General features: G+C 51.8%; 1 protein-coding gene across 1 annotated transcript in view; it reads left to right on the top strand.

Annotated features, from left to right (window-relative positions):
• The window catches only part of BDP1 (BDP1 general transcription factor IIIB subunit), a 1,412,545-nt gene that overhangs the window by 911,184 nt on the left and 475,123 nt on the right, over positions 1-26,238 (top strand). The window contains exon 30 of the mRNA XM_086960808.1: positions 5,959-5,995. Within this exon, the coding sequence (XP_086816934.1) occupies positions 5,959-5,995 (37 nt within the window). The remainder of the gene's footprint in view (positions 1-5,958; positions 5,996-26,238) is intronic.

Below are 26,238 nucleotides of genomic sequence, written 5' to 3'. Positions count from 1 at the left end.
TGCGATTTAGTTGGGCCAGTATCCTGTGTCTCTTGTGGATCGAGCCCATGCCCCGCACATTCCAGGTGCACATGTCATAAACATTAAGCGGTCCCATGACTAAACCTGTAATGCGACCATGGTGGGACCGTGGGCGACCATGCCAAGCACATCATGTCATATGATAAGAGTGTCGTGTAAACAGCTAGCCCCTCAACATTAAGGTCCTCAGGCCAACGGGCCCGCGATCCAAACCAGGGTGCCCAACATGGGCAGAAAGTAAACAGTTCCAAGTGCATACGGTGGGGGAGAGTGGGCCTCTCGCGCCTAACTTGTACTGGCCTGCTGTGGTGCGTCAGCCCTCCGTGAAACCAAACCTGCTAGTTACCCCCCATCATGTGAGGAAATGCGCAGTTCATACATTACCACCCGGACTTCGTTCAGGGTGCAAGCCGCCAGTGTTAGTAGTCCTCCGCCGTCTGCGCCGTGATCTTGGGGAACAATTGTAGGCTGTCCGCCGACCCCGATACCTCAGTGTGTGTGCCGGAGACGCTGGCCTGATCTCCGTTAGTGTCCGCATCGTGAGCGGCGAGGGCTTCCTCAGTGAGGTGTACCACCGATGATCTGCCGGTCAAGCGGTCCCCAGTGGGCCGTCCCCATGAGGAAGATTTTTGTGAAGGGGCTCGCCCTTTATTAGAAGCCTGGTGACTCCGGCCCGATGGACTCTGGCGTTTCGCACTCCCAGATGCCGGAAGAGGGTCTTGTGAGGTCGGCGGCGTCAGCGTAACCTCCATCCACTCCTCCGCCTCCTCAGGTGAGTCAAAGAAGTGGGATTTGTTCTCATAAAGAATCTTGAGGCGAGCGGGGAACAGGAGGGCATATTTCAAGTCTCTTTCCCGCAGTCTGCGCTTCACCCCCAAGAAGGTGGACCTAGCTCTCTGTACCGTAGGCGTGAAGTCAGGATATATGGAGATGTTCTTGTCTTCGTAGCGAATTGGCGCCTTCTCCCGGGCCATTCTCAGCACAGTGTCGCGGTCCTTGTAGTGAAGGAGTCGTGCGATCAAGGGGCGTGGGGGTGCCCCTGGTTGCGGAGGTCTTGACGGCATTCTATGCGCCCGCTCTACGCTGTATAGCGCCGTGAGATCTTCCGGGCCCGCCATCTTCCTGATCCAGTCCTCCACGAATTGGGTGGGATTCCTCCCCTCGCTGCGCTCCGGAATGCCTAGGATGCGGACGTTGTTGCGGCGGGCCCTCCCTTCCGCATCATCCACCTTGTCCCACAGTTGCTTGAGTTGTTTCTCCATGCCTTTCAGCTTTGCCGAGTGCTCCGTCTGCTGGGGAATGAGGTCATTCAGCGCAAGTTTCTGCTCCGACACCCTTTCTGCAAGTTTGTTATGGTCGGCTCGGAGTAGGGAGAGGCCCGTCGCCATGTTGTCAATGCGTGACTCTAGTGCTTCCCGTGTGGCTCGTATTTCATTCAGTATGAGATCCAGCTTGGCATCCTGCGAGCCTTTCCCAGTCGGGGGGATAATGTCCGCAGTGGATGAAGCTAGAGGGTCCTCCGAGCCGGTGGACTGCATGTCCGTCGGTGCGTTAAGTTCCTGGGTCCTGCCTCGGTGCTTCCCCATTGACCTGGTATGCAGGGTGGCGGAGCAGTAGACGTACTCCCCGCTCACGGCTTGCGCTGCCTGATAGCACTCAGGGCAATGTACAGAGGTGCCCGTGCAGTCACCAGTGATACCACGGAGAGAAGAATAAAGGGTCCCACCCTAGAGCTGCGCCAGGCCCACAGCACAGGATCCTCGACAGCGTAGTGGCGCTCAGTGGGTGGTCCTCCTCCCAGTCGCGGTTCCGGCCACCCCAGAGTGATGTGTAGGGGCAATGGGCCACCAATGGGGGATCTGGTGGAGGACAGCAGGAAGGAGGTCGCGGCACCACAGTCGAGCCGGAGGAGCTATGCAGCCCGGGAACCTCCACGGGCGTCTCTGGTAGTCGGGCCCCGCAGTAATGTTCAGGCACCCCCTCTTCACTGTGCAGGGGGGGGGCCGTGCTAATGTGTCAGGGCTGTGACAGTCTCACTGCTGCAATGCGCCCGGTGCAACTCAGTGTTCCGCGCTGGGCGTTGGGAGGGCCTGGGGTGCTGAGTGGAAGCAAGATGGTGGCTATGACCCTGCGGCGGCGGGAGGCCGGTGCGGGTGATCCCCGTGTTCACCACGGTAACAGTGAATTGGGCAGCAGTGTCCTTTGCGTGTCAAACCCAGGCCCCAACTCCTCACCGGTGTCAATCAGGCGCGGTAGTCTCCTCGCTGTCCGGGCGGGTGCCGGGGCGGCTGCGGTGACGGAGAGCCGTGATCCGGGCAGACTGGCCGGAAACGGGCCCCCAGGCTCGTAGGTTGAAAGGAGACAGTGCGGTGGCAGAGGGGACCGCATCCGCCGCCGATCTGGGCAGCGCCCCCGGGCTCCGTAGTCTCGCTCCCCTCCGGGGTACGCCAGCAGTCCGCCAATGCAGTACAGCAGCCCGGCTCCCAGGCTAATCGAGTCCGCGGCTTGCCACGAGGGGATCAGGCCTCCGGGATCGCCGCAGGTCCGCAGTCCCTTCGCGGCGCCCAAGAGGGGTGGTATGCTTCAAAGGTACGCCGCTCTCTCCCTGAACTTCGGGTGTGATGATGGGGGAGGTAATGGTGCAGGATGACAGGATAATCCGCGTGTATTCAGGGCTCAGGACGGAGCTCCTCAGCTACACGTCCGCCATAGTCAGCTCTCGGCCACGCCCCCCCTGGCTGTGCTTGCTTCCCTGCCCCCTAGCTGTGCTTGCTCCCCTGTCCCCTGGCTGTGCTTGCTCCCCTGCCGCCGGGGCTCTGTGTGTATGTGTGTGGGGGGCTGTGTGTGTGTGTGTGTGTGGGTGGCTTTGTGTGTGTGGCTCTGTGTGGGTGTAAATGCAATAGGACATGCATTTGCGAGCGATTAAGCTATTGGCATTGTAAATGACAATGCCATTTATTTAACGATTAAGCTATTGGCATTGTAAATGACAATGCCATTTATTTAACGATTAAGCTATTGGCAATGTAAATGACAATGCATTTATTTATGATTTCAAAACAAAATTAAAAAATGACATGAGCAATGCCAATAGCTCTACCTTTAATAATGCCGAGACCATTGCATTGTAAATGCTTGTTCAGCTTAGCCATCCTCTGTGCCGTCACATAAGTAAAAAACATTTCTATTACAGCACCAATAGCTTTAGCTCTAAAAACGTGGGACCTATTACATTGCAAATGCTTGTTTTTTTGTTTCTATCTGTTGAGCTTCGATCGATATGTGGGAGGTTTGGCACACCCACCGATTGCCATTAGCTACTATCTGTGGCAGCTGTTTGAGCTATCCAACCTGCTCGGGCCCCTCTGCAGAAACTCCTTTCTACCTAAACAGAGGCCTCATTTAGACCCCCTGCTTTCAGGACCCTCGCTCGCAGTGACTGAAGACCAAAGCAGTCGATAAAGCGCTCAGTCCCACTGGGACAGAAACAGAAGTATACAGAAATCAGGTCTTTTGTTGGGTGTCTATTCCTGCTGTCAGTCATGACCGCCAGGAAAATTGATGACCCCCCCCCCCCCCCCCCTCCCCCTCAACAGTGCATGGGGGTTAAAAAAAGAGGTACAGTTTCTCAATGAACATTAATGATAGTGCAGTCATCACAACTTAGTGCTACAATGCTGCTGTTTTTAGGCGGGTGCATTGTGTTATTGTGTATGGCTACTTAACACACTAAAACTACAGAAACCGGAGTGTGCATTTACTAGCTAAATGCGTGGGAATATACTTGTTAGTTTACACTTTTCATCAGTCAAAAAAAGATATGGATACATTTTAATAAGATGAGGAAAATGAGGATTGATACAGACCAAAAAGCCAATAAAGTAATAGCGTGCTTAAAATGGTGATGTTAGGCTCAGGAAATGTGAAAAAATGATGTAAAACCGTGATGTCAGCCTCAATCATCACCCACCATGCTCTCTCCACGAGTGCCACCCATTGCTGCCCAGTCTGCAATATTTACCATCAACTACATTTATAAAATTATGAAGACCTCAGTAAATTAATAGTTGTTAGGCTGGTCCCATGTCTTCAGCAGCACCTGTATACAGCCCTGGCTTTTTATCCCAAAGTCATTTGTAGGCCTATAGTTGGCAAGACTGCAAATCCCAGAATTTCAAATGTTGCTAAAAGTTAGCACTGGAAATCGGCGGTCAACGGGGCAGATAGGCAGCTAAAAAAGCCACACCCTTACAATTTCAGTGGGAAACAATCCTCCCTTGTGCACTAGCAATTGCTAATTAGTGAATTGACTGCCAGAAGAGGCATCTTAAAAGATGTGCTGAGATGAACACCCTTGCCTCAAAGACTAAGAACTAAAACTTTTTTCACTGAAAGGTTAGATGCTTTTTGGGATCCAATATAAACTTTCAGAACTCACACAGCAACCAAATGTGGTCTGTCTTGTATTTGTGCCTTTTTACCTCCAGATCCAGGGTGGCCAATTGCAAGTTCGAATAAGGGCAGGAATGAGACTGCTCTTTCATCCTTGTTAGGTCAATAAATTGACTAGTGCTGACTTGGTGAATAAGACTAGGCAGAGTCACTATCTAGTGGTTGGACATGGCTACTTGTACAGCTAGTTAATGCATTTCTTTCAGAATTATCATTTTCAGGTCGAGCCTGGGCAGCGCATGTGCTGCACTGCTAGGCATGCTGTATTCAGGTAGGGACTTGAAGCTCCGCCCACTCTCAGCCCATATTTTTCATTGGCTTGTGTAATTATCCGCTGTAAACTGTGGCTGTTCATTGGTAAAAAGGCTTAGTAGTCCCTCCTTAGTACTGCCTTGTCTTATTTTGTAACCTCCCATGATGACACCCCCTGTTACGTGTGTTGTTACTTAGTAGGCTTTAAATGCAGCTTCCGGGCATCATTTTCTCAAATAGCCTTATCCTGCCTGCTGTTGGACACACTCTTTCCTAACGCTTTTTAAAACTTTTCATAGCACAGGCGCCGAATGCATTTTCAATGCAATAGGTCTCGCATTTGCAAGAGTTTAAGCTATTTGGTATCTGTCAGAAAGAAAAATGAGTTGAATAACGTTTCCCTTACATCATAGCAAATAAATAGGAAGTTGGAGATCATTGTCAAGTGCATGGTGTAAAATGTAATTTCTAAAATTGATATTGTGTACCTTCAATTAATGTACCTTGCTGCATTTAGTGTTTATGGCTTTTGGGAGCAAATTGATTATAATATTTCACCAACCCTTGATGCTTTTCCATGTCTGGTGTATGTTTTTGAAAACTGTCAAGTGCATGGTGTTAAATGTAATTTATAAAATTGATACTAGTGTGTACCTTCAATTAATGTACTATGCTGCATGTAGTGTTTGTGGCTTTTGGGAACAAATCGATTATAATATTTCACCAACCCGTGCTGCTTTTCAATGTCTTGTGTATGTTTTTGAAAGCCCTGCTCAAGTACACACTCTCATAACTCATAACTGTTATATTTCTTGGTACCCATTGTGGTAGTCTATTCCCGCTTATGAATATCCTCTTAAAACCTGCTGTGCGTGATAACTCTTACTATTGCACAAATTGAAATTGTAATTGTCTGAGTCATTCCCTTGCATTTTGCTATAGGTAATTTTCAGCAGGTCAAACCTGCTGAAATTCACTGGGGAAAGTGCCTTTTAAATTCTGATATAGTTGATAAATACCTCTCCTCGAGGTAATCGAAGTACTGGGAGTGGTAAGTACCTCTGCCACAGGGCAATGTGGAATATTATGGGGAAGGAGCAAGCTATGGGAAGCAGAGGATTGATTTTCTGTGAAAAGCAAATCATGCCTTTAGCAGAAGTTGTGCACTTGTGCCCTCTTTTATTATGCCAATTTTTAGTTAAGATTAATAATGTTTTCTTTTATTCCCTCCAGAATGAGATTCCAGAAATGTCTACTGGCGAAGAACAAGGTATAAACCAGATTATCACCGATTTATTTTCACTGCTTGTAAATATCTTTGTTTTTGTCAAATACATTGGTCAATTGATGCACAACACAGGAGTGTAGAATATATCTTAAAACATTTATGAACAAGCATTGTCAAAGCTATTAGGTCCCATCCAAGAAATCTCTTAGTGCGAATGGTTGTGTTTCCCATAAATGGCCTATGTGCATGCATATTTGGGACAGCCATGGGTGACAGCCATCTTTGAATAAAATGGCTTCTATTTTAAGACCATGTACTCAAAGGTGGTTGCCATGAGTGCATGCATATCCGTGGCTGACATCTATGGATAGATTTTCGTATTTGTTAATCAAATCCATTCAAAGGTGGCTGCCCGCTAATACTGCATCGGTCCATGCACGAAATGCAAGGAGGTTCAATGCGACCAACTGATTGATGCTTGGGGCAGAAAGAGAAAATAGTCCCGCATATAAACTGTAGTGAAAGATCTAACATCAGTAGTGGCAAAATATATTCAAAACACAATGAGACCAAAGTTTTCCCGGGCAGAAAGCAATATAGACCAGAAAGCTATCCAATCACAAGTAAAGGGCTGACCAAAAGTGTACAGATGTTGTATTTTTCATTGTTTGGCTCCCTCCAAATTCAAAGCCAACAAGCCAAAAGTGAGAAATCTGTTCATCACTAGAAATGTCATGCAGAGGTTTGAAGTGTTTGCCTGTTTGTTTTGAGGTACAATTAATTTAATCAACCTGTAACAAAGAGACATTTCCATAATAGTAACAAAGCAGTGAAGCCATGAAAGCAGTACAATATTTCGAAAATGTCATGTGGATTTTCTTATTATTACAGTTACTTCTTGTGTAGGAAAGTGGATACCTGACTATGGTTACCCCAGATTTTTTGCCTAGTGTTTAGCTGGTTTTCGACTTAGTTGGCCTGGGATCCTGCTAACCAGGGCCCTAGGCTATCTGCTCTCTTTTTAAAATGGACTCCGTGTACACTAGGTACATCTCCAATTGGATACTGGGTCACCCTATGAGCCCCTGTACAGTGTACTATAGGTACCCAGGGCATAGGTGCATCCAAGGCCTACCAGGGGCTGCAACATGTATTATGCCACCCGTGGCTGGCCATCCAAATTGACACAACTGGCTGATCACTCAGCTGGAGCAAGGTGGTGTAATCAGCCTTTGCTTTAGATATAGTATACCTATATCTAACCTTATATCTAGACACATATACACCTATAAGTCAATCCTATGGCAGGCCTTAACAATCCTGGAGGCAGGGTGCTTGGTTTTATGTGAGATGGTGCTCTAGCATGAGCTGAGCCTGTCTGCAGCTTTCGGAACCATGTCCTTATAGCTGTTCTAGGATATTGCCATACCATATACTCTTGAGTGCATTATGAACGTCCCGGTTAAATGCTAACTCTGGTTTGGCTTTATCGCACAAGTTACTACTTGTGTAACGATATATCTGTAAGAGACATTAGTTAGTGATAGATTCCTTACCTTAGAATATCCCCAGGCGTCAGACTGGATCCGGAAACTTTTGCGTAGCAATACCCCTGCGCGCTGGTAGGCGTCGTCTGCGGCTCCGCGTCCGTCGTCGGCGTCGTGAGCGCCGGGATGACGTCGTCGGAGTACTTAGACGGCGCCCATGCGCGCTGACGTCAGTTCTGATAACACAGCTTTTCCGCGCCAGATACGCAGAGCCATGATAGAACTAACACTGGTGCCATGAAACTAGGGCCCTGAAAGGGGATGACCTTAACCCTAGATATCGGTTCGCAGAACGGGGAGGATGGGTGGGTCGGTAAGGAATCTATCACTAACTAATGTCTCTTACAGATATATCGTTACACAAGTAGTAACTTGTGCATCTGAAAGAGACACGTTAGTGATAGATTCCTTACCTTAGAATAGATACCCCAGCAATACCAACCCCGGTGGTGGGTCTGCGAACCAATATCACACCAGAAAGTCCTGGAGGACGGAACGGCCAAAGAAGCCATCCCTCCGGACTTGACTGTCCAGGCAGTAGTGACTTGCGAACGTGTGCAGCGAGGCCCACGTGGCTGCCTGACAGATGTCCTGCAGGGGGACACCGCGGCCCAGGGCAGTTGTCGTTGCCGTGGCCCGAGTGGAGTGAGCCCGCAATCCAGCCGGGGGCTCCTTCCTCGCCATGGAGTAACATGCTTGAATACACAAGATGATCCACCTAGAGATGGTCCTCTTGTGCACAGCCTTTCCCTTCTTCGCGCCCACGTAACCAACGAAGAGTTGGTCATCCACCCGGAATTGGCGTGTGCGATCTAGGTAGTAGGAGAGTGCACGTTTTGGATCCAGACGGTGGAGCCTCTCCTCCTCTTTCGAGGGGTGTGGAGGCGGAAAGAAGGTGGGCAAAGTGATGGACTGCCCGATGTGGAAGGCCGTGACAACCTTGGGCAGAAAGGAAGGTCGTGTACGTAACACCACCTTATCAGGATGAACAGACAGGAAAGGTGGAAAAGAAGAAAGAGCCTGGAGCTCACTCACCCTCCTGGCAGAGGTGATGGCAACCAGGAAGGCCGTCTTTAGAGTAAGGAGACGAAGAGGGCAGTTACGAAGCGGCTCAAAGGGAGCACACATCAGATAGGTGAGAACCAGATTCAAGTCCCACTGGGGCATCACGAAGGGAACAGGAGGGAACATGTGCGTGATGCCCTTCAGAAATCTACTCACAATAGGGGACTTGAATAAAGAAGGCTGATCTGGTAGCCTCAAGAAGGCTGATAGAGCAGAAAGGCACCCTTTAAGAGTGCCCAGAGCAGAGCCCTGCTGGGCAAGGGAAAGAAGAAAGAGCAGCACTTCCGAAAGGGGTGCAGAGAGAGGATCCACAGCCTTTGCTGTGCACCATGCCACAAATCTGTTCCACCGACAGGCGTATACCGACTTTGTGGAGGGACGCCTGGCTGCCAGAATGATATCACAGACTTCGGGAGGCAAGTCAAATGGCCTCAACTGCCGCCGCTCAATCTCCAAGCTTGTAGGTGGAGACTGGACAGGTTCGGGTGCAGGACCGTCCCCTGCTGCTGCGACAGAAGGTCCTCCCGAAGAGGCAGACGAATCGGGGGATCGACTGACATGCTGAGTAGCTCGGGATACCAGTATCTTCGTGCCCAGTCCGGAGCCACAAGGACGACCTGGGCCCGGTCGCGCCTGATCTTCTTCAGCACTCTGGGCAGAAGTGGTATAGGCGGAAAGGCGTACAACAGACCGCAGCTCCACTCGCGACGAAAAGCGTCTCCGAGCGAGTGCCGCCTTGGAAACTCCAACGCGCAGAACTGCTGACATTGCGCGTTCTCTTCTGTGGCGAATAGATCTAACCAAGGCTCTCCCCACTGTCGAAAGAGACCTCGCGCCACGTCCGAGTTCAGACGCCATTCGTGATCCATCATGCACCGGCGGCTGAGTTCGTCCGCCCTGGCATTCAGAGAGCCTGCCAGGTGTTGAACCACCAGGGTCACGCCCTGATGTTCCAGCCACTGCCAGAGGCGCAGAGCCTCCTGGCAGAGGGTCCACGACCCCACACCGCCCTGTTTGTTGCAGTACCACATGGCGGTGGTGTTGTCGGTGAACACTTGCACTACGCTCCCCTTGACAGAGGGGAGGAATGCCTTCAGTGCAAGACGAATCGCCCGCAGCTCCAGAAGGTTGATGTTGAGCCGGGACTCCGCCGGAGACCAGAGGCCTCTGATCTCCGCCTCTCCCATGTGGCCTCCCCAGCCCTGGAGGGACGCGTCCGTCACAACTACGTGCTCCGGCTGGGGTAGGGAGAGGGGTCTGCCACTGACCCAGTCGCGGTCCGTGAGCCACCACTGCAGTTGCTTCGCATTGCCCTCTGAGATCAGGACATGATCGGACAGGTTGCCCTGATGCTGGGCCCACTGAAACTTCAGGTCCCACTGCAGAGCCCGCATCCGCCACCTGGCGTGACGCACCAGAAGGATGCAGGAGGCCATCAGCCCCAGAAGCCGCAGCGTCAACCTGACCGAGACCCGGGATAACGGCCTGAAGACAGGAATCAGAGCCTGAATATCCCGAACCCGCTGTTCGGGTGGGTCGAGAACCGCTCCGATGAAGAGGAGCTTTTGAGAGGGACACAGGTGTGACTTCGGCACATTGATGGAGAACCCCAGCAAGTGCAGGAGGTCGGCCGTAGTCTGGAGGTGGCTGACGACTGACTGGGGCGAGCCCGCCTTCAACAACCAGTCGTCGAGGTAGGGGAAGACTGATATCCCCTGCCTGCGCAGATGGGCTGCGACCACCGCCATCACCTTCGTGAACACCCGTGGGGCGCTGGCAAGGCCGAAGGGGAGCACGGTAAACTGAAAGTGCTCTTGGCCTACCACGAACCGTAGGTAACGCCGGTGGGCCGGCAGGACGGGGATGTGGAAATAGGCGTCCTGCAAGTCCAACGCTACCATCCAGTCTCCCGGGTCCAGGGCAGCCAGGACCTGAGCCAAAGTGAGCATCTTGAACTTCTCCGTCCGGAGGAAGCCGTTGACGTTCCGCAGATCCAAGATAGGGCGTAGGCCCCCTTTGCCCTTCTTGGGTACCAGAAAGTAGTGGGAGTAACAACCACGTCCTACTTCTGGCCCAGGAACGCGCTCGATGGCCCTCTTGGCCAAGAGGGCCGAAACCTCCTCTTGCAGAAGTTGCAAGTGATCCCCCGACACACGGTGGTATTGAGGTGGCATGGATGGAGGGGAAGACTCGAAGGGGAGGGAGAAACCCCTTCGGACAATTTGCAGCACCCACCTGTCCGAAGTGACTGTATGCCAGTGGGAGAGGTGATGGCGAACCCTGCCTCCCACAGGCGTCACATGGGCCTGAAAACTCGGACTAGGAAGGTTTTGAGGCGGGGGCTGCTGAGGGAGGTGTGGACTGGCCTCGCCGCTGGCCCCGACCACCGCCACGGCGGTTCCCACGGCCGCCACCGCGTTGCTGAACATTCTGCGGCGCGTGGCTGACGGTCCGTGGTGGGGCGCCCCTTCCGTGGCCACGAAAGGAGCGAAAGGCACCCGATTTCTGGCGTGGGGCCGTAAGGCCCAAGGACTTGGCCGTGGCCCTGGAGTCCTTGAAACGTTCCAGCGCATGGTCTGCCTTGTCGCCGAAGAGGCGACGGCCATCAAACGGCATGTCCAGGAGGGTAGCCTGGACATCGGCCGAGAAGTTGGCGGACCTCAACTAGGCGTGGCGTCGAACCGCCACCGTCGTTGCCATCGCCCTGCCCAGTGAGTCCGTGGTATGCAGCCCACACCGGATAGAGAAGCGTGCCGCATCTCGGCCGTCTGCAAGGGTTTGGCTGAGTTTAGCCCTGACCTCCTCAGGGCATTGTGGCAGCACCTCCGCAACCGTGTCCCACAGAGTGTGGGTGTAGCGGCCCAAGAGACAGTTGGTGTTCACAGACCGTAGCCCTAGGCTCACAGACGAGAAGACCTTCTTCCCGAACTGCTCATATCTCTTGGATTCCCTGTCGGGCGGGGCCGACGGGAATGCGGTTTGGGAGTTAGAGGCCTGGATGACCAGGCTCTCGGGGGTGGGATGGGTGAACAAAAAGCATGGGTCGCCCGGTGCCGGGCGGTAGCGTCTGGCCACGTTCCTGTCCACAGGGGGGCCTGTGGCGGGCTTGGACCAAGTGCCCAGCAGAACCTCACACAAGGCCTCATTGAACGGCAGGAGGGGCTCCGCGGAGCCGGACTGCTGTTTGAGGACCTCAGTGAGGAGATTAGTCCTCACGGCCGCGACGGGGAGCTGAAGGTTTAAGGCCTTAGCTGCCTTCGTCAACACTACGCTGTAAGCAGAACCCGCCTCCGAAGCCACAGTCGGGGGCGACGTAAATCCAGTGTCTGGCGAGGTGTCAATACCACTGGCCTCCCCAAGCTCATATGTCCAGTCCTGATGCGACTGGCAATCACGTGCCAGAGGGTCCTCGGACCCCTCCCATTGCTCCTCGTCACATGGCTCCTGGAGACCAGGATCAACAGCCAGGGCCTCCTCGTGGAGATAGAAGTCTCCAAAGGCCGACGGAATCGGCGCCCAGCGGCGCCCCTCCGACTCCTGAGTAGGACCGTAGGAAATATTGGGGTCGGCAACCACATCGGCTGCCGGGGACGACACCTGAAGGGACGGTGCCACTCTCTGTCACCACTGCCACTCTCTGACTACTCATGCCACCCTCTGGCCCACCCATGCCACCCTCTGTTTCATCACCACACCCTCTGGTTGTCCAGTGTACATTATTTTTATGCGGCGAGCTAGGCTGCGGATGCACACTCGCTGTGGCTGTTATTTTACTTTTAAATCACCGATGTAATGCTGATTTTAATAGCACTCTCGTAATTGCTTCTATGTTAGCGCGCAACCTCACCTTCATTTTGACTTAGCTTTTATTTTGCAACGCTCGTGACCCTGGTCCGCCCCGGCTCTGTGCCGTTTGCGCGGAGGGTCAGTCCGAGGAGCGTCACTTCCTGCCTGCCTGCAACACCACTTCCGCCCTGCTTCCAGGCATCGCAGGTTAGCGGGCTAGTGTTGCCGAGCTGATGTATACTTATTCTTGCTCTCAGCGCCCGGCCAGTGACTAAAGCGGCGAGCTAGGCTGCGGATGCACACTCGCTGTGGCTGTTATTTTACTTTTAAATCACCGATGTAATGCTGATTTTAATAGCACTCTCGTAATTGCTTCTATGTTAGCGCGCAACCTCACCTTCATTTTGACTTAGCTTTTATTTTGCAACGCTCGTGACCCTGGTCCGCCCCGGCTCTGTGCCGTTTGCGCGGAGGGTCAGTCCGAGGAGCGTCACTTCCTGCCTGCCTGCAACACCACTTCCGCCCTGCTTCCAGGCATCGCAGGTTAGCGGGCTAGTGTTCCCTCCCATAGGTATAAATGGCAGTATGGAGGAAGCGCAGCGGACGAGCGCAGCGGGAGCGCCGACATCGCGCCAAAGTCGCGCACAAGTCAAGCCCGTCTGCGCCCGTCCGCGGCCGACCAGGCCCAGGGCCCCGTCGTAATGTCCATTTCTTGACATACTCCGCTACCGAGCTCCTTAACCTGAACCTCCCTACGCCCATCCCTGATAGGGCCACCAGGGCCGCACAACAATGCGGTATCCTAGTCCCCCAGGATATCCCTGCCATTAACACTATCCCCACCCCTGAACGCCCTCCCTCCCCTTCCCCTTCAATGTCCTCTGCGCCTGTTCCTCTGAGGGTGCTGTACTTAAACACCCGCTCCCTAGTCCGTCACCAGCTTGAGGTTTTACAACTCTTGCATGATAGTTCCATCGACATCCTCCTTTTAACCGAAACGTGGTTAACCGAGGACTCAGGCCCTGACATCTTAGCCGCTATTCCAGCAGGGTACTATATTATGCAAGCCAACCGACCTGCTGCCAAGACAGGTGGAGGGGTGGCGGCCATTATCCGTTCTGAACTAATATTCTCGGAGCTGACGATGACCCCCCTCCCCAAAACTGACTGTCTTACTATTAAATTCTCCTCACCCAAATCTTCATTTGTCTGTGTTTTGGTCTACAGACCTCCGGATCATATGCCTCTCTTCTCCCAGACCTTTGGTGATTTCATCTCCCAACTTCTGATCAATCACGCTAGCATCATGATCATAGGGGATTTTAATTATTGGCCATCTGATACCCATGAAAGCCATCTTTCCGTGGAATTCACGGACCTATTAGTAGGCATGAACCTTCACCAACATATTCACACCCCTACGCACTGTAAAGGTCACATCCTGGACCAAGTGTGGACATCTAATCTTGACATCTCCCCTCCCTCTGTACTCCCTTGCCCCTGGTCTGACCATTTCTCAATTTCCTTCTCCCTCCACCTTCACATCCCTCGCCCACCTCCCCTTATCAAAAACCTATCTGCGCGTAATTGGAAAAAAGCCAACATAACTGACTTTCACGCTCTATTGGCTTCCTCTGCTCCAGTCCCCGCAAGCTCGGTCAATGATCAAGCCGCCCATCTGGAGGAATGGCTGTTAACCGCCTGTGATATAGTTGCCCCCTACAAAACCATCAAAGCGAAGCGCCCCCATGACGCTCAACGCTGGTTCTCCGATCAGCTCAAGACTGATAAACTTGCGCTGCGGCAGGCAGAGCGCCGCTGGAGACGCAACTATGATCCTCTACTCAAACTGGTCTATGTTGACACTTTAAACACTTATAAAAAAACGATACTATCTGCAAAAACAGCCTACTTCTCTCAAAAGATTCTTAATTCCAACACCAAAGCCAAAGACATCTTTTCTATCGTTAATGAGCTTTCCCTGCCGGATAGGATTACTCCCCAACCCCAACCTACCCAAAGCTTATGCGACTCGCTGAACTCCTATTTTTTAGACAAAATTTCTGCCATCAAGGATAACATTCCCCCCCCCTCATCTCCCCTCCCTTTACCTCTCCCCCCTATGAATTCCACCCTCCTGACTCAGCTTCCACCAATCTCTCAAGATGAATTCTTTGTTCTTCTCCGCAAAGTTAGCTCAGGCTCTCCTAATGACTGCTGCCCCCCTCAGATCCTCAAAGAAGCCTTCCTGTCTTGCCCTGGCCCCCCATTAGCCTTGCTCAACAACTCTCTCGCTACTGGGGAGGTCCCCCGCTCCTTCAAACAGGCAGCTGTTCTTCCTATTCTAAAGAAAACCAACGCTGACCCTACTGTCTTGAGTAATTTTCGCCCTATTTCCCTCCTTCCCTTCTTGGGCAAAATCCTTGAGTCTTATGTCACTCGCTGCCTGAGTACCTTTATAGAGAACTCCTCCTTCCTGGATAACCAACAAGCTGGCTTCCGACCCCTCCACTCTACCGAGGCGGTCATTGTAGCCGTCATGGATGCCTTGAGGAAAGGTGCCGACAACAACATCTCCCAGGCCCTTGTCCTCTTGGACCTGTCGGCTGCATTCGACACGGTCGATCACACCATCTTGATCGACCGTGTCCACAATGCCGGCATCCAGGGGGTGGCCCTCGAGTGGCTCAGATCCTTTCTGAGCCACCGTACTCAAGCAGTTCACTTATCTACCTTTTCCGCACACTACTCACCTCTCACTTGCGGGGTCCCCCAGGGCTCCGCGCTCTCACCTTTATTGTTTAATTTGTACCTTCAGCCCCTTCTTGTTTCCCTCCGCAATACTCCGGTCACTATCTTTAACTACGCAGATGATCTTCAGTTAATTTTTCCCATTGACCCCTTCCCTTCCTCCCGTTCCAACTTTCAATCCACTATGCTTCACATTGCTGAGTGGATGCTTCACAGTCAGTTAAAACTGAATCCTACAAAAACTGAGCTGGTACTAGTTGGAGGCTCCACCAACCCGTGGAATTCCACCTTTTGGCCCTCCTCTCTGGGGACTCCACCCAACCCAGTCAGCACGGTGAAGAGCTTGGGGGTGATCATTTCTGAGGACCTCTCCATGAGGCCTCAAATTAATGCAGTTACCTCATCCTGCTTTTTCCACCTTAGGCGGATCCGTAAGATCAGTAGGTTCCTCACTAGAGATGCTCTGATCTTGGTCATCCTAGCTCTGATCACTTCCAGGCTCGATTATGCGAACACGTTGTATGTCGGAATACCATCTATCCATCTTCACCGGCTACAACTTGTTCAAAATCAGGCAGCCCGCCTGATTTTTCGCCAGCCAAAATACCAGCATGTCACTCCTCTTCTGCGTAGTCTCCACTGGCTCCCCATCACTAAACGCTGCATCTTTAAACTTGGCTGTGTCATTTTCAAAGCCCTTTCAGACTCAGCCCCAGCATTCATCTCGTCCTGCCTGACACGGTACGTCCCTCATAGAGACCTCCGTTCTGCTACTCACAACCTCCTGGTAATCCCTAAAACCAGGCGCAAAAAGCACGGAGGCCTCAGCTTCTCAGCCATGGCACCCACCACCTGGAATTCTCTCCCTAATACACTCCGCCTATGTCCCACTTATGATCACTTCCGAAAACTCCTGAAGACCTTTCTCTTCCAGTCAATCCCCGAGTAACTCCTCCTCCCTAGCTGCCGTTACGTCAATTAGCGCCATGAAACCGTTGGTGTACGTGCGCTGTATAAATACTTTTAACGTAACGTAACGTAACGTAACGACGGCGCCGGCGAGGTCGTAAGGTCGACCGGCGAGGTCCCGGATCCGGAGCCGGATCCAGCGAGGTCGCGCGGCGCCGGGACCGAAGTCGCCAGCGGTGCCGGGCCCAAAGCACCCGACGTCGTCGGGGCCGAAGCGCCCGACCCGGAAGGACCTCCAGACGGAGCCGATCGGCCCGAAGGCGCCACGGGAACCGACTGAGGAGGGAGGGCCCTCATGGCCATGTGGTACCTCTCGACCTCCTCCTGCGACGCGCCGTGCCCAGGGACCCGAAGGTGTGGGGCAGGCGGCGACGCTTGCGACTCCCGCGGAGCCGCGTGGGCGGTGTCGCCCGAGTCCCCGGCCGCATCGAGCGAGCGTCGGGCGGGTCGGAGGACCGATGGTGTCGTTCCGACCTCTCATGCCTCTTACCTGAGGACTTGGAACCAGACGATCGGTGTCCACTTCCGGAACGTCGATGACTCCGACCTCGCGACCTGTCCCTCGACCTCCCGTGGGACCGGGACCGGGACCTGGAGCGGCGCGGGGCCGAGTGCCTCAGCTCGAGACGCTTGCGGGACCGCTCCCGCCTAGCCTTCGACGTCAGGGCCCGGCAGTCGACGCAGGTTCGATCGTCGTGGTCGAGGCCTAAGCACTTCAGGCACCGGCGATGGGGGTCCGTGACCGACATGAGTCGGCCGCACTTCGAACAAGGCTTGAACCCGGGCATCCCTGGCACCGATAGTCGAGACAGTCGACTAAAAGAGATCAAAAAGGATCAAAAACTTTTCAGTCAAAAAGTGACTGGGGGTAGAGCTTCTTCCGGATCTGCGCTAGCTGGCGCGGAAAAAAGAAGAACTGACGTCAGCGCGCATGGGCGCCGTCTAAGTACTCCGACGACGTCATCCCGGCGCTCACGACGCCGACGACGGACGCGGAGCCGCAGACGACGCCTACCAGCGCGCAGGGGTATTGCTACGCAAAAGTTTCCGGATCCAGTCTGACGCCTGGGGATATTCTAAGGTAAGGAATCTATCACTAACGTGTCTCTTTCAGATAAAACATGTCGTGTAAGGTGTCATACGATTTGGAATACTACCCCCTCGCCAGTTCTGGCGACGGGGGTAGCATCCCACCCTTCTAGAGGTAGAAGACATGTTGTTCCTACTATTCCCGGTTAAAGTTAACCAGAGCCTCAGCATCACAAAATGGATGCTGCTGGCACAGACACAAGTCTGACCTCCTGCTGCTGGGAGTCCTTCCAGCGAGGAGGCTTGGACAATAGGTTTCCTGCCTTGGGAAGTGCTAGCACCACCCCAGACAGGATTTTGTGTATTGGGACAGGGAGGGCTGAAAGGAATGAGACACTGCCTGGGGCACACAAGGTGTCCCATGCATGGGCCAGTTCAAACCGGTGCTGGGGCACTACAGCCCCAGCTCTGGCGCGAAACTGACAACGGGAAAGGGGTGTAACCACCCCCTTCCCTGGTCCCACCCATAGGAGGGACCTAGCAGGTAATCCAGCCCCTAAGATTGGTATATAGGTAGGAGCTAAGTCCCAAGACTTTAGATTAATCCTGACTGAAACTCTGAAACGAAACTCTGGACCTTCGACGATCTACTTGAAGAAGACCACTGAAGAATCTCCCTTGTGGTCAAGGAGTGACCACCCTGAACAAGCAGGCACCATCCAGCGATCAACGGCTTGCTTTGTCGCCGCCTCCCGCCGGAGCCCGAGCACAGAGCCTGACGAGAACCGGATTCCCAGACATCCAACAGCCCGATCCACAGTCCCTGCAAAGCTGAGACCCGTGGAGGCCACGAGAGACGTGGGATCGGCCATCTTGAAAAGTCTTTGACCTGCTAACTGTGCAACCCCCGAGGCCTCCTCGAAGCTGTGCATTCGGGATTGAGAAGCCCCAGCCCCGAGCAGCATCTGCACCAACAATCAGCCCTGCACCCTCCACGAGTTCTGCGTGGGGCCCTTTTGCATTTTCCTGCTCGAACCGCCTGCCCGGTCACTTGCCCGTTGGCTAGTGGCCATCTTGGGGACGATCCTTTGAATCTACACCGCTGGTCTGGTTGCTCCAGACTGGCCCTTGCTTCTCTCAAAAGAAGCAGCCCCTCAGACCTTGCTGGTCTGAGTAAGAAGCCTACATCGTATCCTGCGTGGGTTGCCTTTGACAAGGCTTGTTGACTCCAATCCTGAAGCCGACACCACCGACAGCGAGAGCCTTCGTGGGACAGTCCGTGCCTTACTCCTGGTCGTTGTCGACGCCTCCTGGTCCACGTGGCTGCAGAGACAAGCCTCTCATCAGCACCTGATTGCTTCGCGACATCGCCTGGTTCCTTCATGGTCACTGGCTAGTGACCCAGACTCTGTCCCCTCTGCTTTCAAGTCCTCTACATCTTCGATCCACCCTTGGATCCACCCGGACTCTTCTCTCCTGGCCGCCTGCAGCATCTTTTCTCCAAGGCTCCATAGAACTCCACGAAGAAACCCGACACACTTTGGGACCTATGCACCCGCTTCCTGTGGGTTAGGTAACACGAGTACTGCGGTGCTCCTGTGAAGAGTAACTCTCCTAGTGTCCTAGTTTCAAGTGGTTAGCTTCTAGTCCAGTCGGAAGACTCCCAAACCTTCAACTTTCTATTTTTACGCACCCATTGACTTCTATGTGTGCACACGTGTGCCTTTAGACACTGCACACGCATCCCTTGGGCCTCCTGCTCCCTAACCATTGTTAGCCCAGTGTAGCCCCAGCGATTCTCAAGGCCCTAGGCCTTACCATTGTTCATGACGTGTGTAGGAGAGTGGGGTCTGCAATCCTATGGTCACCCCGATTTTTGCTTTTTGCTTCACTGGTTTACGACTTTCCCTGGCTGTGGGCCTGCTAATCAGACCCACAGCCTTGCTGTCTCTCTCTAAATTGACAACCATGTACCTTAGGTGCATATCTAATTGGATACTGAGTCACCTTATCAGTCCCTGTACAGTGTACCATAGGTACCCAGGGCATAGGTGCACACAGGGCCTACCAGGGGCTGCAGCATGTATTATGCCACCTGTAGGAGAGTAGGGTCTGCAATCCTATGATCACCCAGATTTTTTGCTTTTGTTTCACTGGTTTACGACTTTCTCGGGCTGTGGGCCTGCCAATCAGACCCACAGCCTAGCTGTTCTCTCGCTAAATTGATGTGTGTACCTTAGGTGCATTACCCAATTGGAACTGGGCCACCTTGTCAGACCCTGTAACTCAGGGCATCGGTGTACCCAGGGCCTACCAGGGGCTGAAGCATGTATTATGCCACCCCTGGATGGCCATCTAAATCTGACACAACTGGCTGTGCGACAGCTGGGGCAACGTGGCGTACTCGCCCGTTGCTGTAGGTATAGTATCCCTATATCTAATCCTAAAATGGACACCCGAGTTCCTATCAGTCAATCCTATGGCAGGCCTTGACAATCCTGAAGGCAGAGTGCATGGAATCGTGTGAATTGGGCTCTGGCACGAGCCGAGCCCGGTTGCAGCTTGCGGAACCAAGACCCAATGGCTGTTCCATGATAACGCGTACCATATTAGTAACTTCGGTATCGCGTTATCAAGACATGTCGAGTAAGGTGTCATACGAATCGGGATGCTGACCCCTCACCAATGCTGGCATTCCGCCCTTCTAGAGGGACACGACATGTGCGTAAGTGTGAACCCCGGTTAAAGTTAACTGAAGCCTCAGCTCCACAAAGTGGATGCTGCCACCTCAGACACGAGTCTGACCTCCTGCTGCTGGGAGTCCTTCCAGCGAGGAGACCTTGGACAAAGGGTTTCCTGTCCGGGGCGGTGTTCGCACCATCCCAGACAGGGTTTTGTGTATCCTGGGTAGGCAGGGCTTTACAAGAAGGTGACTGCGGAGTGGCACCCCGGTGCTCACTACGCATCTGCCGGCTAGAACCAGTTCCAGGGGCACCCAGCCCCTGACCTGGGGAAAGTCCTGCAGGGGAGAGGGGTGTAACTACCCCCCTTCCTGGTCCCACCCCTAGGGCAGGACCTAGTCGTGTACCCACCCCTTTCTTTAGGATAAAGGCAGGAGCAGGGACCCTTCCAAATTAGATCATCTTTGAATCAAGAATACTTTCTACGAAAGGAACTCTCGACTCTTCTCAAGATTTATCCCTTGTGGCTAAGGAGTAGTCACCCTGCATCCGCAGGCACCATCTAAGAACTCTGCGGTTTGCTGCAAGTCCTTCCTCAGGAATCCAACGGCCCAGCTCGACGAGAACCGGCTTCCCTGGCACCTCTGACCTCTACCCACATCGTCAGTTCAGCTGAGATCTGTGGGTGCGACGAGACCTCGAGGGACCGGCCTTCAACAAAACCTGCACGCTTTCTTAAACCAGCACGACCACTGAGGGATCCTCTGGTGAGTGCTCTGGGGTCCGAGAAGCCCCGACCCTGAGCAGCTCCAGCACCGAAGTGCAGCCTCCCAGCATCTCCACGATCTGCGTGGGGCCCTTCTGCTCTTTGCTGTTCAGCACGTTGTCTGGTCACTAGCCGCTGGCTTGTGACCTTCTTGACGGCACTCGACAACCAACGCTGCTGGTCTGGTTGCTCCAGACTGGCCTTTGCTCCCTTCTGCGAGAGGAGCACCCCGGACCCTCCTGGTCCACTCAAGACGCCATTTTAGGCCCACCACGTGGCCCTGAAATTTGCCAAGGCTTGTTGCCCCAATCCTGGGCCCAGCGACGCCGACAGCATCAACCTTCGTGGGACAGCTCGCACCTCCACCCTGGTCGCCGACAACGCCTCCTGGTCCGTGAGACTGCAGAGCCTAGCGTCGCCCACTCACCAAGTCGAGGTGACGATCATCCGGTGCCCTCCTGGTACCCTCTGACTACTGGCTAGTAGTACGAACTTGGTCCCCTCTGCTTTCAGGTGTCATCCATCTCTGATCCAGGCTTGGATCTCTACGAACTATTTCCACTGGTCGCCGGCCAGCAACTCCTTCCTTCCGGCTCCTGGCTCGTCAGCGAAGACTCCCGACGTCTGTAAAGACTTGTGCAGCCGCAGCCCTTGGGGCTAGGTAACTTCGGCATTTCGGTGCCCGCATAGCCTCCTTATTTTAGGGTCCCGAGTCCCTATCGCTTCCGACTTGCCTTATCGGGTCCGCCCGAGACCACTAAACTTTCCGTGCCCTCGGGCACTTGTATTGATTGTGCACTTGAAGTATTTTCCTAAGAGTTTCGTTGTGTGCTTAGTACCCTGTCCTCATGAAGAGTACAGGGCTGTTGTGATTCTAATAAATATACTGTTTAATTTCATAACACTTGTGTGGTGTCCTTTCACTTTGTGTTCAAGGGGTATGTGATGGTATAACAGCTGGCTTAACACGCCCTCTAGAGTTTAGCCCGAAGACTGCTCGTATCCACGTTACTAGGATAGCTGGTCTAAGGTTGACTTACAACCAATCACCATAAGGGTCGTTTGGACCGATGCATAGTGATCGCTAGAATAGTGAGCACTGCATATCGGGCCAACTTCTCACACCACCCCTGGCTGGCCATCCAAATCTGACACAACTGGCTGATCGATCAGCTGGGGCAAGGTGGTGTAATCACCCTTTGCTGTAGATATAGTATACCTATATCTAACCCTAAAATGGACACATATCCTCCTATCAGTCACTCCTATGGCAGGCCTTATCAATCCTGAAGGCAGAGTGCTTGGAATTATGTGAGATGGTGCTCTAGCATGAGCTGAGCCTGTCTGCAGCTTTCGGAACCAAGTCCTTTAGCTGTTTCCATGATAACGCTATACCATATACTCTTAAGTGCATTATAATCCTCGCGGTTATTGCCAACTTTGGTATAGCATTATCAAAACATGTCGGGTAAGGTGTCATACGAATTGGAATACTACCCCCTTGCCAATTCTGGCGACGGGGGTAGCATTCCACCCTTCAAGAGGGACACAACATGTATGTAACTGTGAACCCCGGTTAAAGTTAACTCGAGCCTCAGCATCACAAAATGGATGCTGCCACCACAGACACAAGTCTGACCTCCTGCTGCTGGGAGTCCTTCCAGCGAGGGAGGCTTGGACAAAGGGTTTCCTGCCTTGGGAGGTGCTAGCACCACCCCAGACAGGATTTTGTGTATTAGGTAGGACAGGGCTGAAAGGAATGAGACATGCCTGGGGTACACAAGGTGTCCCTGTGGATACACCGGTCTAAACCAGTTCCTGGGGCACCCCAGCCCCAGCTCTGGCGCAAGACCGGATAAAAGGATAGGGGGTGTAACCACCCCCTTCCTGGTCCCACCCAGAGAAGGGACCTAGTCGTAGTACAGCCCTCTTTAGCTGGATAAAGGTAGGAGCTGGTCCCATTCCAGATTAGATTATCCTGAACAACTTTACAAGAAGAAACTCTGGACTTCGACGTTCTGCTCCGCAGAAGACTGAAGAAATCTCCCTTGTGGGCAAGGAGTGTCCACCCTGCACAAGCAGGCACCATCAGCGTCCAGCGGCTTCCCTTTGTCGTCTTCCCTCGAGGATCCAGACTTCAGAGCCCGACAAAACCCGGATTCCCAGACCTCTCCGACCTTTACCTACATCTGCAGCTCAGCTGAGATCCGTGGGTGCGACGAGACACGTGAGACCGGCCATCTTGAAAGAAGCAGCACTTCGCTCCAGCACGACTTCTGAGGTAACCTCGTCCAAGTGCTTTGGGGACTGAGAAGCCCTGACCCCGAGCAGCTCCTGCACCGAAGACCAGCCCTCCAGCCTCCACGAGATCTGCATGGGGCCCTTCTGCCTGTTTGCTGCTCGACGCGTTGTCTGGTCACTTGCCGGCTGGCTAGTGACCTCCTAGACGACGAACTCCGAAATCTTCACTTCTGGTCTGGTTGCTTCAGACTGGCCCTTGCTCCCTTCCAAAAGAGGAGCACCCCGGACCCTCCTGGTCCACTCCAGACGCCGTTTCCACTCACCGCGTGGGTTGCCTTTGCCAAGACCTGTTGACTCCGAAGCCGACACCGCCGACAGCGAGGGCCTGCGTGGGACAGCTCGTGCCTCCATCCTGGTCATCGAAGACACCACCTGGTCCACGTGGCTGCAGAGACAAGCGTCCACCCTCACCTGATCGCGACGACGACATCTGGTTCCACTCCAGTCACTGGCTAGTGACTTTGAACATTGTCCCCTCTGCTTTCATGTTCTTCTCTTCACTGATCCACCCTTGGATCACACCGGACATCTTCCTCCTGATTGCCTGCAGCATCTTTTCTTCCAGGCTCCATAGACTTCAACGCCGGAACCTGACACGACTTGGCACCTATGCACCCGCAGCCTGTGGGCGAGGTAACACGAGCATTTCGGTGCTCAAGGGTAGCTTGACTCTCCTAGTGTCCAGTTCCAAGGTCGTTTTAGTTCTACCTAGTCAGGATTGTCCGTACTCACCTTTTTCTTGAACTGTACTGTCCATAGACACTGTTACGCATCTCGCGTGTGAGTTCACACTCTGCACACGCGTTCCGTGGGCCTCCTATTACCTACCTAGAGTTAGTATAGCGTGGTCCTAGCGATCCTACAGCCTCTGGACAGCTCCATTCCTTTTATTGACTTTCACATTCCACTTACTTAGTATATGTTTTGTCGTGCCCCTAGGGCACCATTGTAATTTGTGCAACTTAAACGTATTTTTCCTAAGAGATTGTCATGTGCTTAGCCCTCTGATCTCATAAAGAGTTCAGAGGTGTATGTTAGTTAATAAATATCTTGTTTATTTTCATAACAACCTGTGCGGTGTCCTCTCATTTGGTATTCAAGGGGTTATATGTGGTAAAACAGCTGGCTTCACATGCCAAAAGAGTTTAGCCTAAGACTGCTTTGTCCATGCTACCATTAGGATAGCTGGTCTATAAGGTTGACTTACAACCAATCATCATAAGGGTTGTTTGGACTGATACAAGGTGATCACTAGAACTAGTGAGCATCATATATCAGGCCAACTTCTCACAACGTGGTACTTAAACCACTTTTTTAGTATATGTTTTGCGGGCCACCTGGCCCTATCCATATTTGTGCAACTTTTGTATGTTATATTAAGTTACTTGTTATGCGCTTGTGCTTCTGTGCTCATAAAGAGTTCAGGGGATTTCTTTAGAAATAAATACATATATATTTTGAATATATATCCTGTGTGGTGTCCTTTCATTTGGTATTAAAGGGATTGCATATGGTAAAACAGCTGGCTTCACATGCCCTCTTGAGTTTAGCCTAAGAGTGCTTTGTCCATGCTACCTCTAGGATAGCTGGTCTATAAGGTTGACTTTACAACCATCACCATAAGGGTTGTTTGGACTGGTGCAAGGTGCTCACTAGAATAGTGAACATCATATACCAGGCCAACTTCTCACATCTTTTTACATTTTCACTATTAAAGATTATATTAAAAAGACAATGTACATATTGCAGGCCTATCATTCCAGACAACATTGTTTTAAAGTTCAATGATAATGTGCTACAAGTACAATGACTAATATTATTATGACAAGATACATTTAAGACTAATATGAATTAACTTTAATTATTCTGTCAGAGAAGACTGTAATAGAAAGTGTATATTTTTACATACCATTTGGAATTTTAGTACCTTGAATCTTCCTTAGAATTAAAATCTTGTAAATAGTTTTTTTGTTTTTATAAAGGTGTAAATTCCAGCTGAACGCTTAAAGTGATCAATGGGAGCAGTGATTAGAAGGGAACTTTATGTGTAGACACAAGCATGAAACTCTTGTTAAGATTGTTACAAAAGTCAGTAGCACTCTTTGCAGAATGAGGCTAGGGACTAAATCAATTGAAAACTCACAGTGTTTAGATCGGGGTCTCCAACGAGCTACTAGTAGCTCACCAGAGTGCCTGAAGTAGCTCTCAGAGCTGAAATGGAGTCCAGTACCTCATTCAGAGGATCTGTGCATATTTAAGAAGGCAGCACTGCTCATTCAAGTTGCTGAGTTGCAGGCTGCCAAACCAATGACAGGGCATCATAACATATACTGTACGGGCCTATGTGATCTGTCTCATGGCAATCTCTCTTCACTCGCCGTTATAAAACACATTTGAAGTTGATAATTGAATGATAGACCTAATGCTGTGGTCCTTTGTGCTAGCAGACACCTGATACTTTGGCTGATATTTCATTAGTTAGGTGAAGCATTTAATACTGATGGGCTTTTTCCTGGTTTCTGTATGTAACGTTGCCTGAAAAGCTTTTGTCGTTGCTGCTGATAATCCCACTTATGTTGTCCATAGTAAAATGTTTACACATGACTATTTTTCAGTGATAAAAGTTTGTAGTAGCTCGGGAGAAATTCCTCAAGCAAAAGCAGCTCTTACTACAGAAAAGGTTGGAGACTCCTGGTTTAGATGGTTAAGCATGACAAGGTCATTCAGAAGTAGAATCTCTTCAGGGCTCTCTGAAAGGCAAGATAGTTCATTTTTCTTGACTTTTAGCATGCCCTCCTTGATATTGCAGCATGGACATTAAACTTTTGCGTTCTAATATGTGAAGATTTGCCGGACACTATTGTGCTTTTAACAACGTTTTTGCAGAGCATTGTTTCATTGACATTCACATATTTTATAGTTTTGGCATAGAGTTTAACCTTGATAGAAAATGTATAAATGATCTGAAGTCGATATTTAGACCTATGAAAATTTGACACATACACAAACATACGCAAGCACCCACTGACCCTTGCAGCAAAGTACAGTATGCACATCCACTTGCCAACTGATTTTATTGTGCATGGCACATGTCTTCAGTGGGTGTTGGAACGCAAAAATAATTTGCTGTGGTGATAGTGAGAGGGGCAACATGTTCCCAGCAGAGCGGCGTCGGCCCTGACAAGGCTAATGTTCCAGCCAGTGATTTATATATATATATGTGTGTGTGTGTATATATATATATATATATATATATATATATATATATATATACATACATACATACACATACATATATATATATATATATATATATACATATAATATATATATGCAACTCCACTACCACGAGCAGACTGCTAGCGGTCCTCGTACACAAAGAACATGGAG

The sequence above is a fragment of the Lissotriton vulgaris genome, chromosome 3_1 (genome assembly GCF_964263255.1).
Source record: "Lissotriton vulgaris chromosome 3_1, aLisVul1.2, whole genome shotgun sequence".
In the NCBI taxonomy this organism is placed as follows: Eukaryota; Metazoa; Chordata; class Amphibia; order Caudata; family Salamandridae; genus Lissotriton; species Lissotriton vulgaris.
Note: the sequence above shows the minus strand (reverse complement) of the source record. Positions and strands in the feature narration are given on the sequence as shown.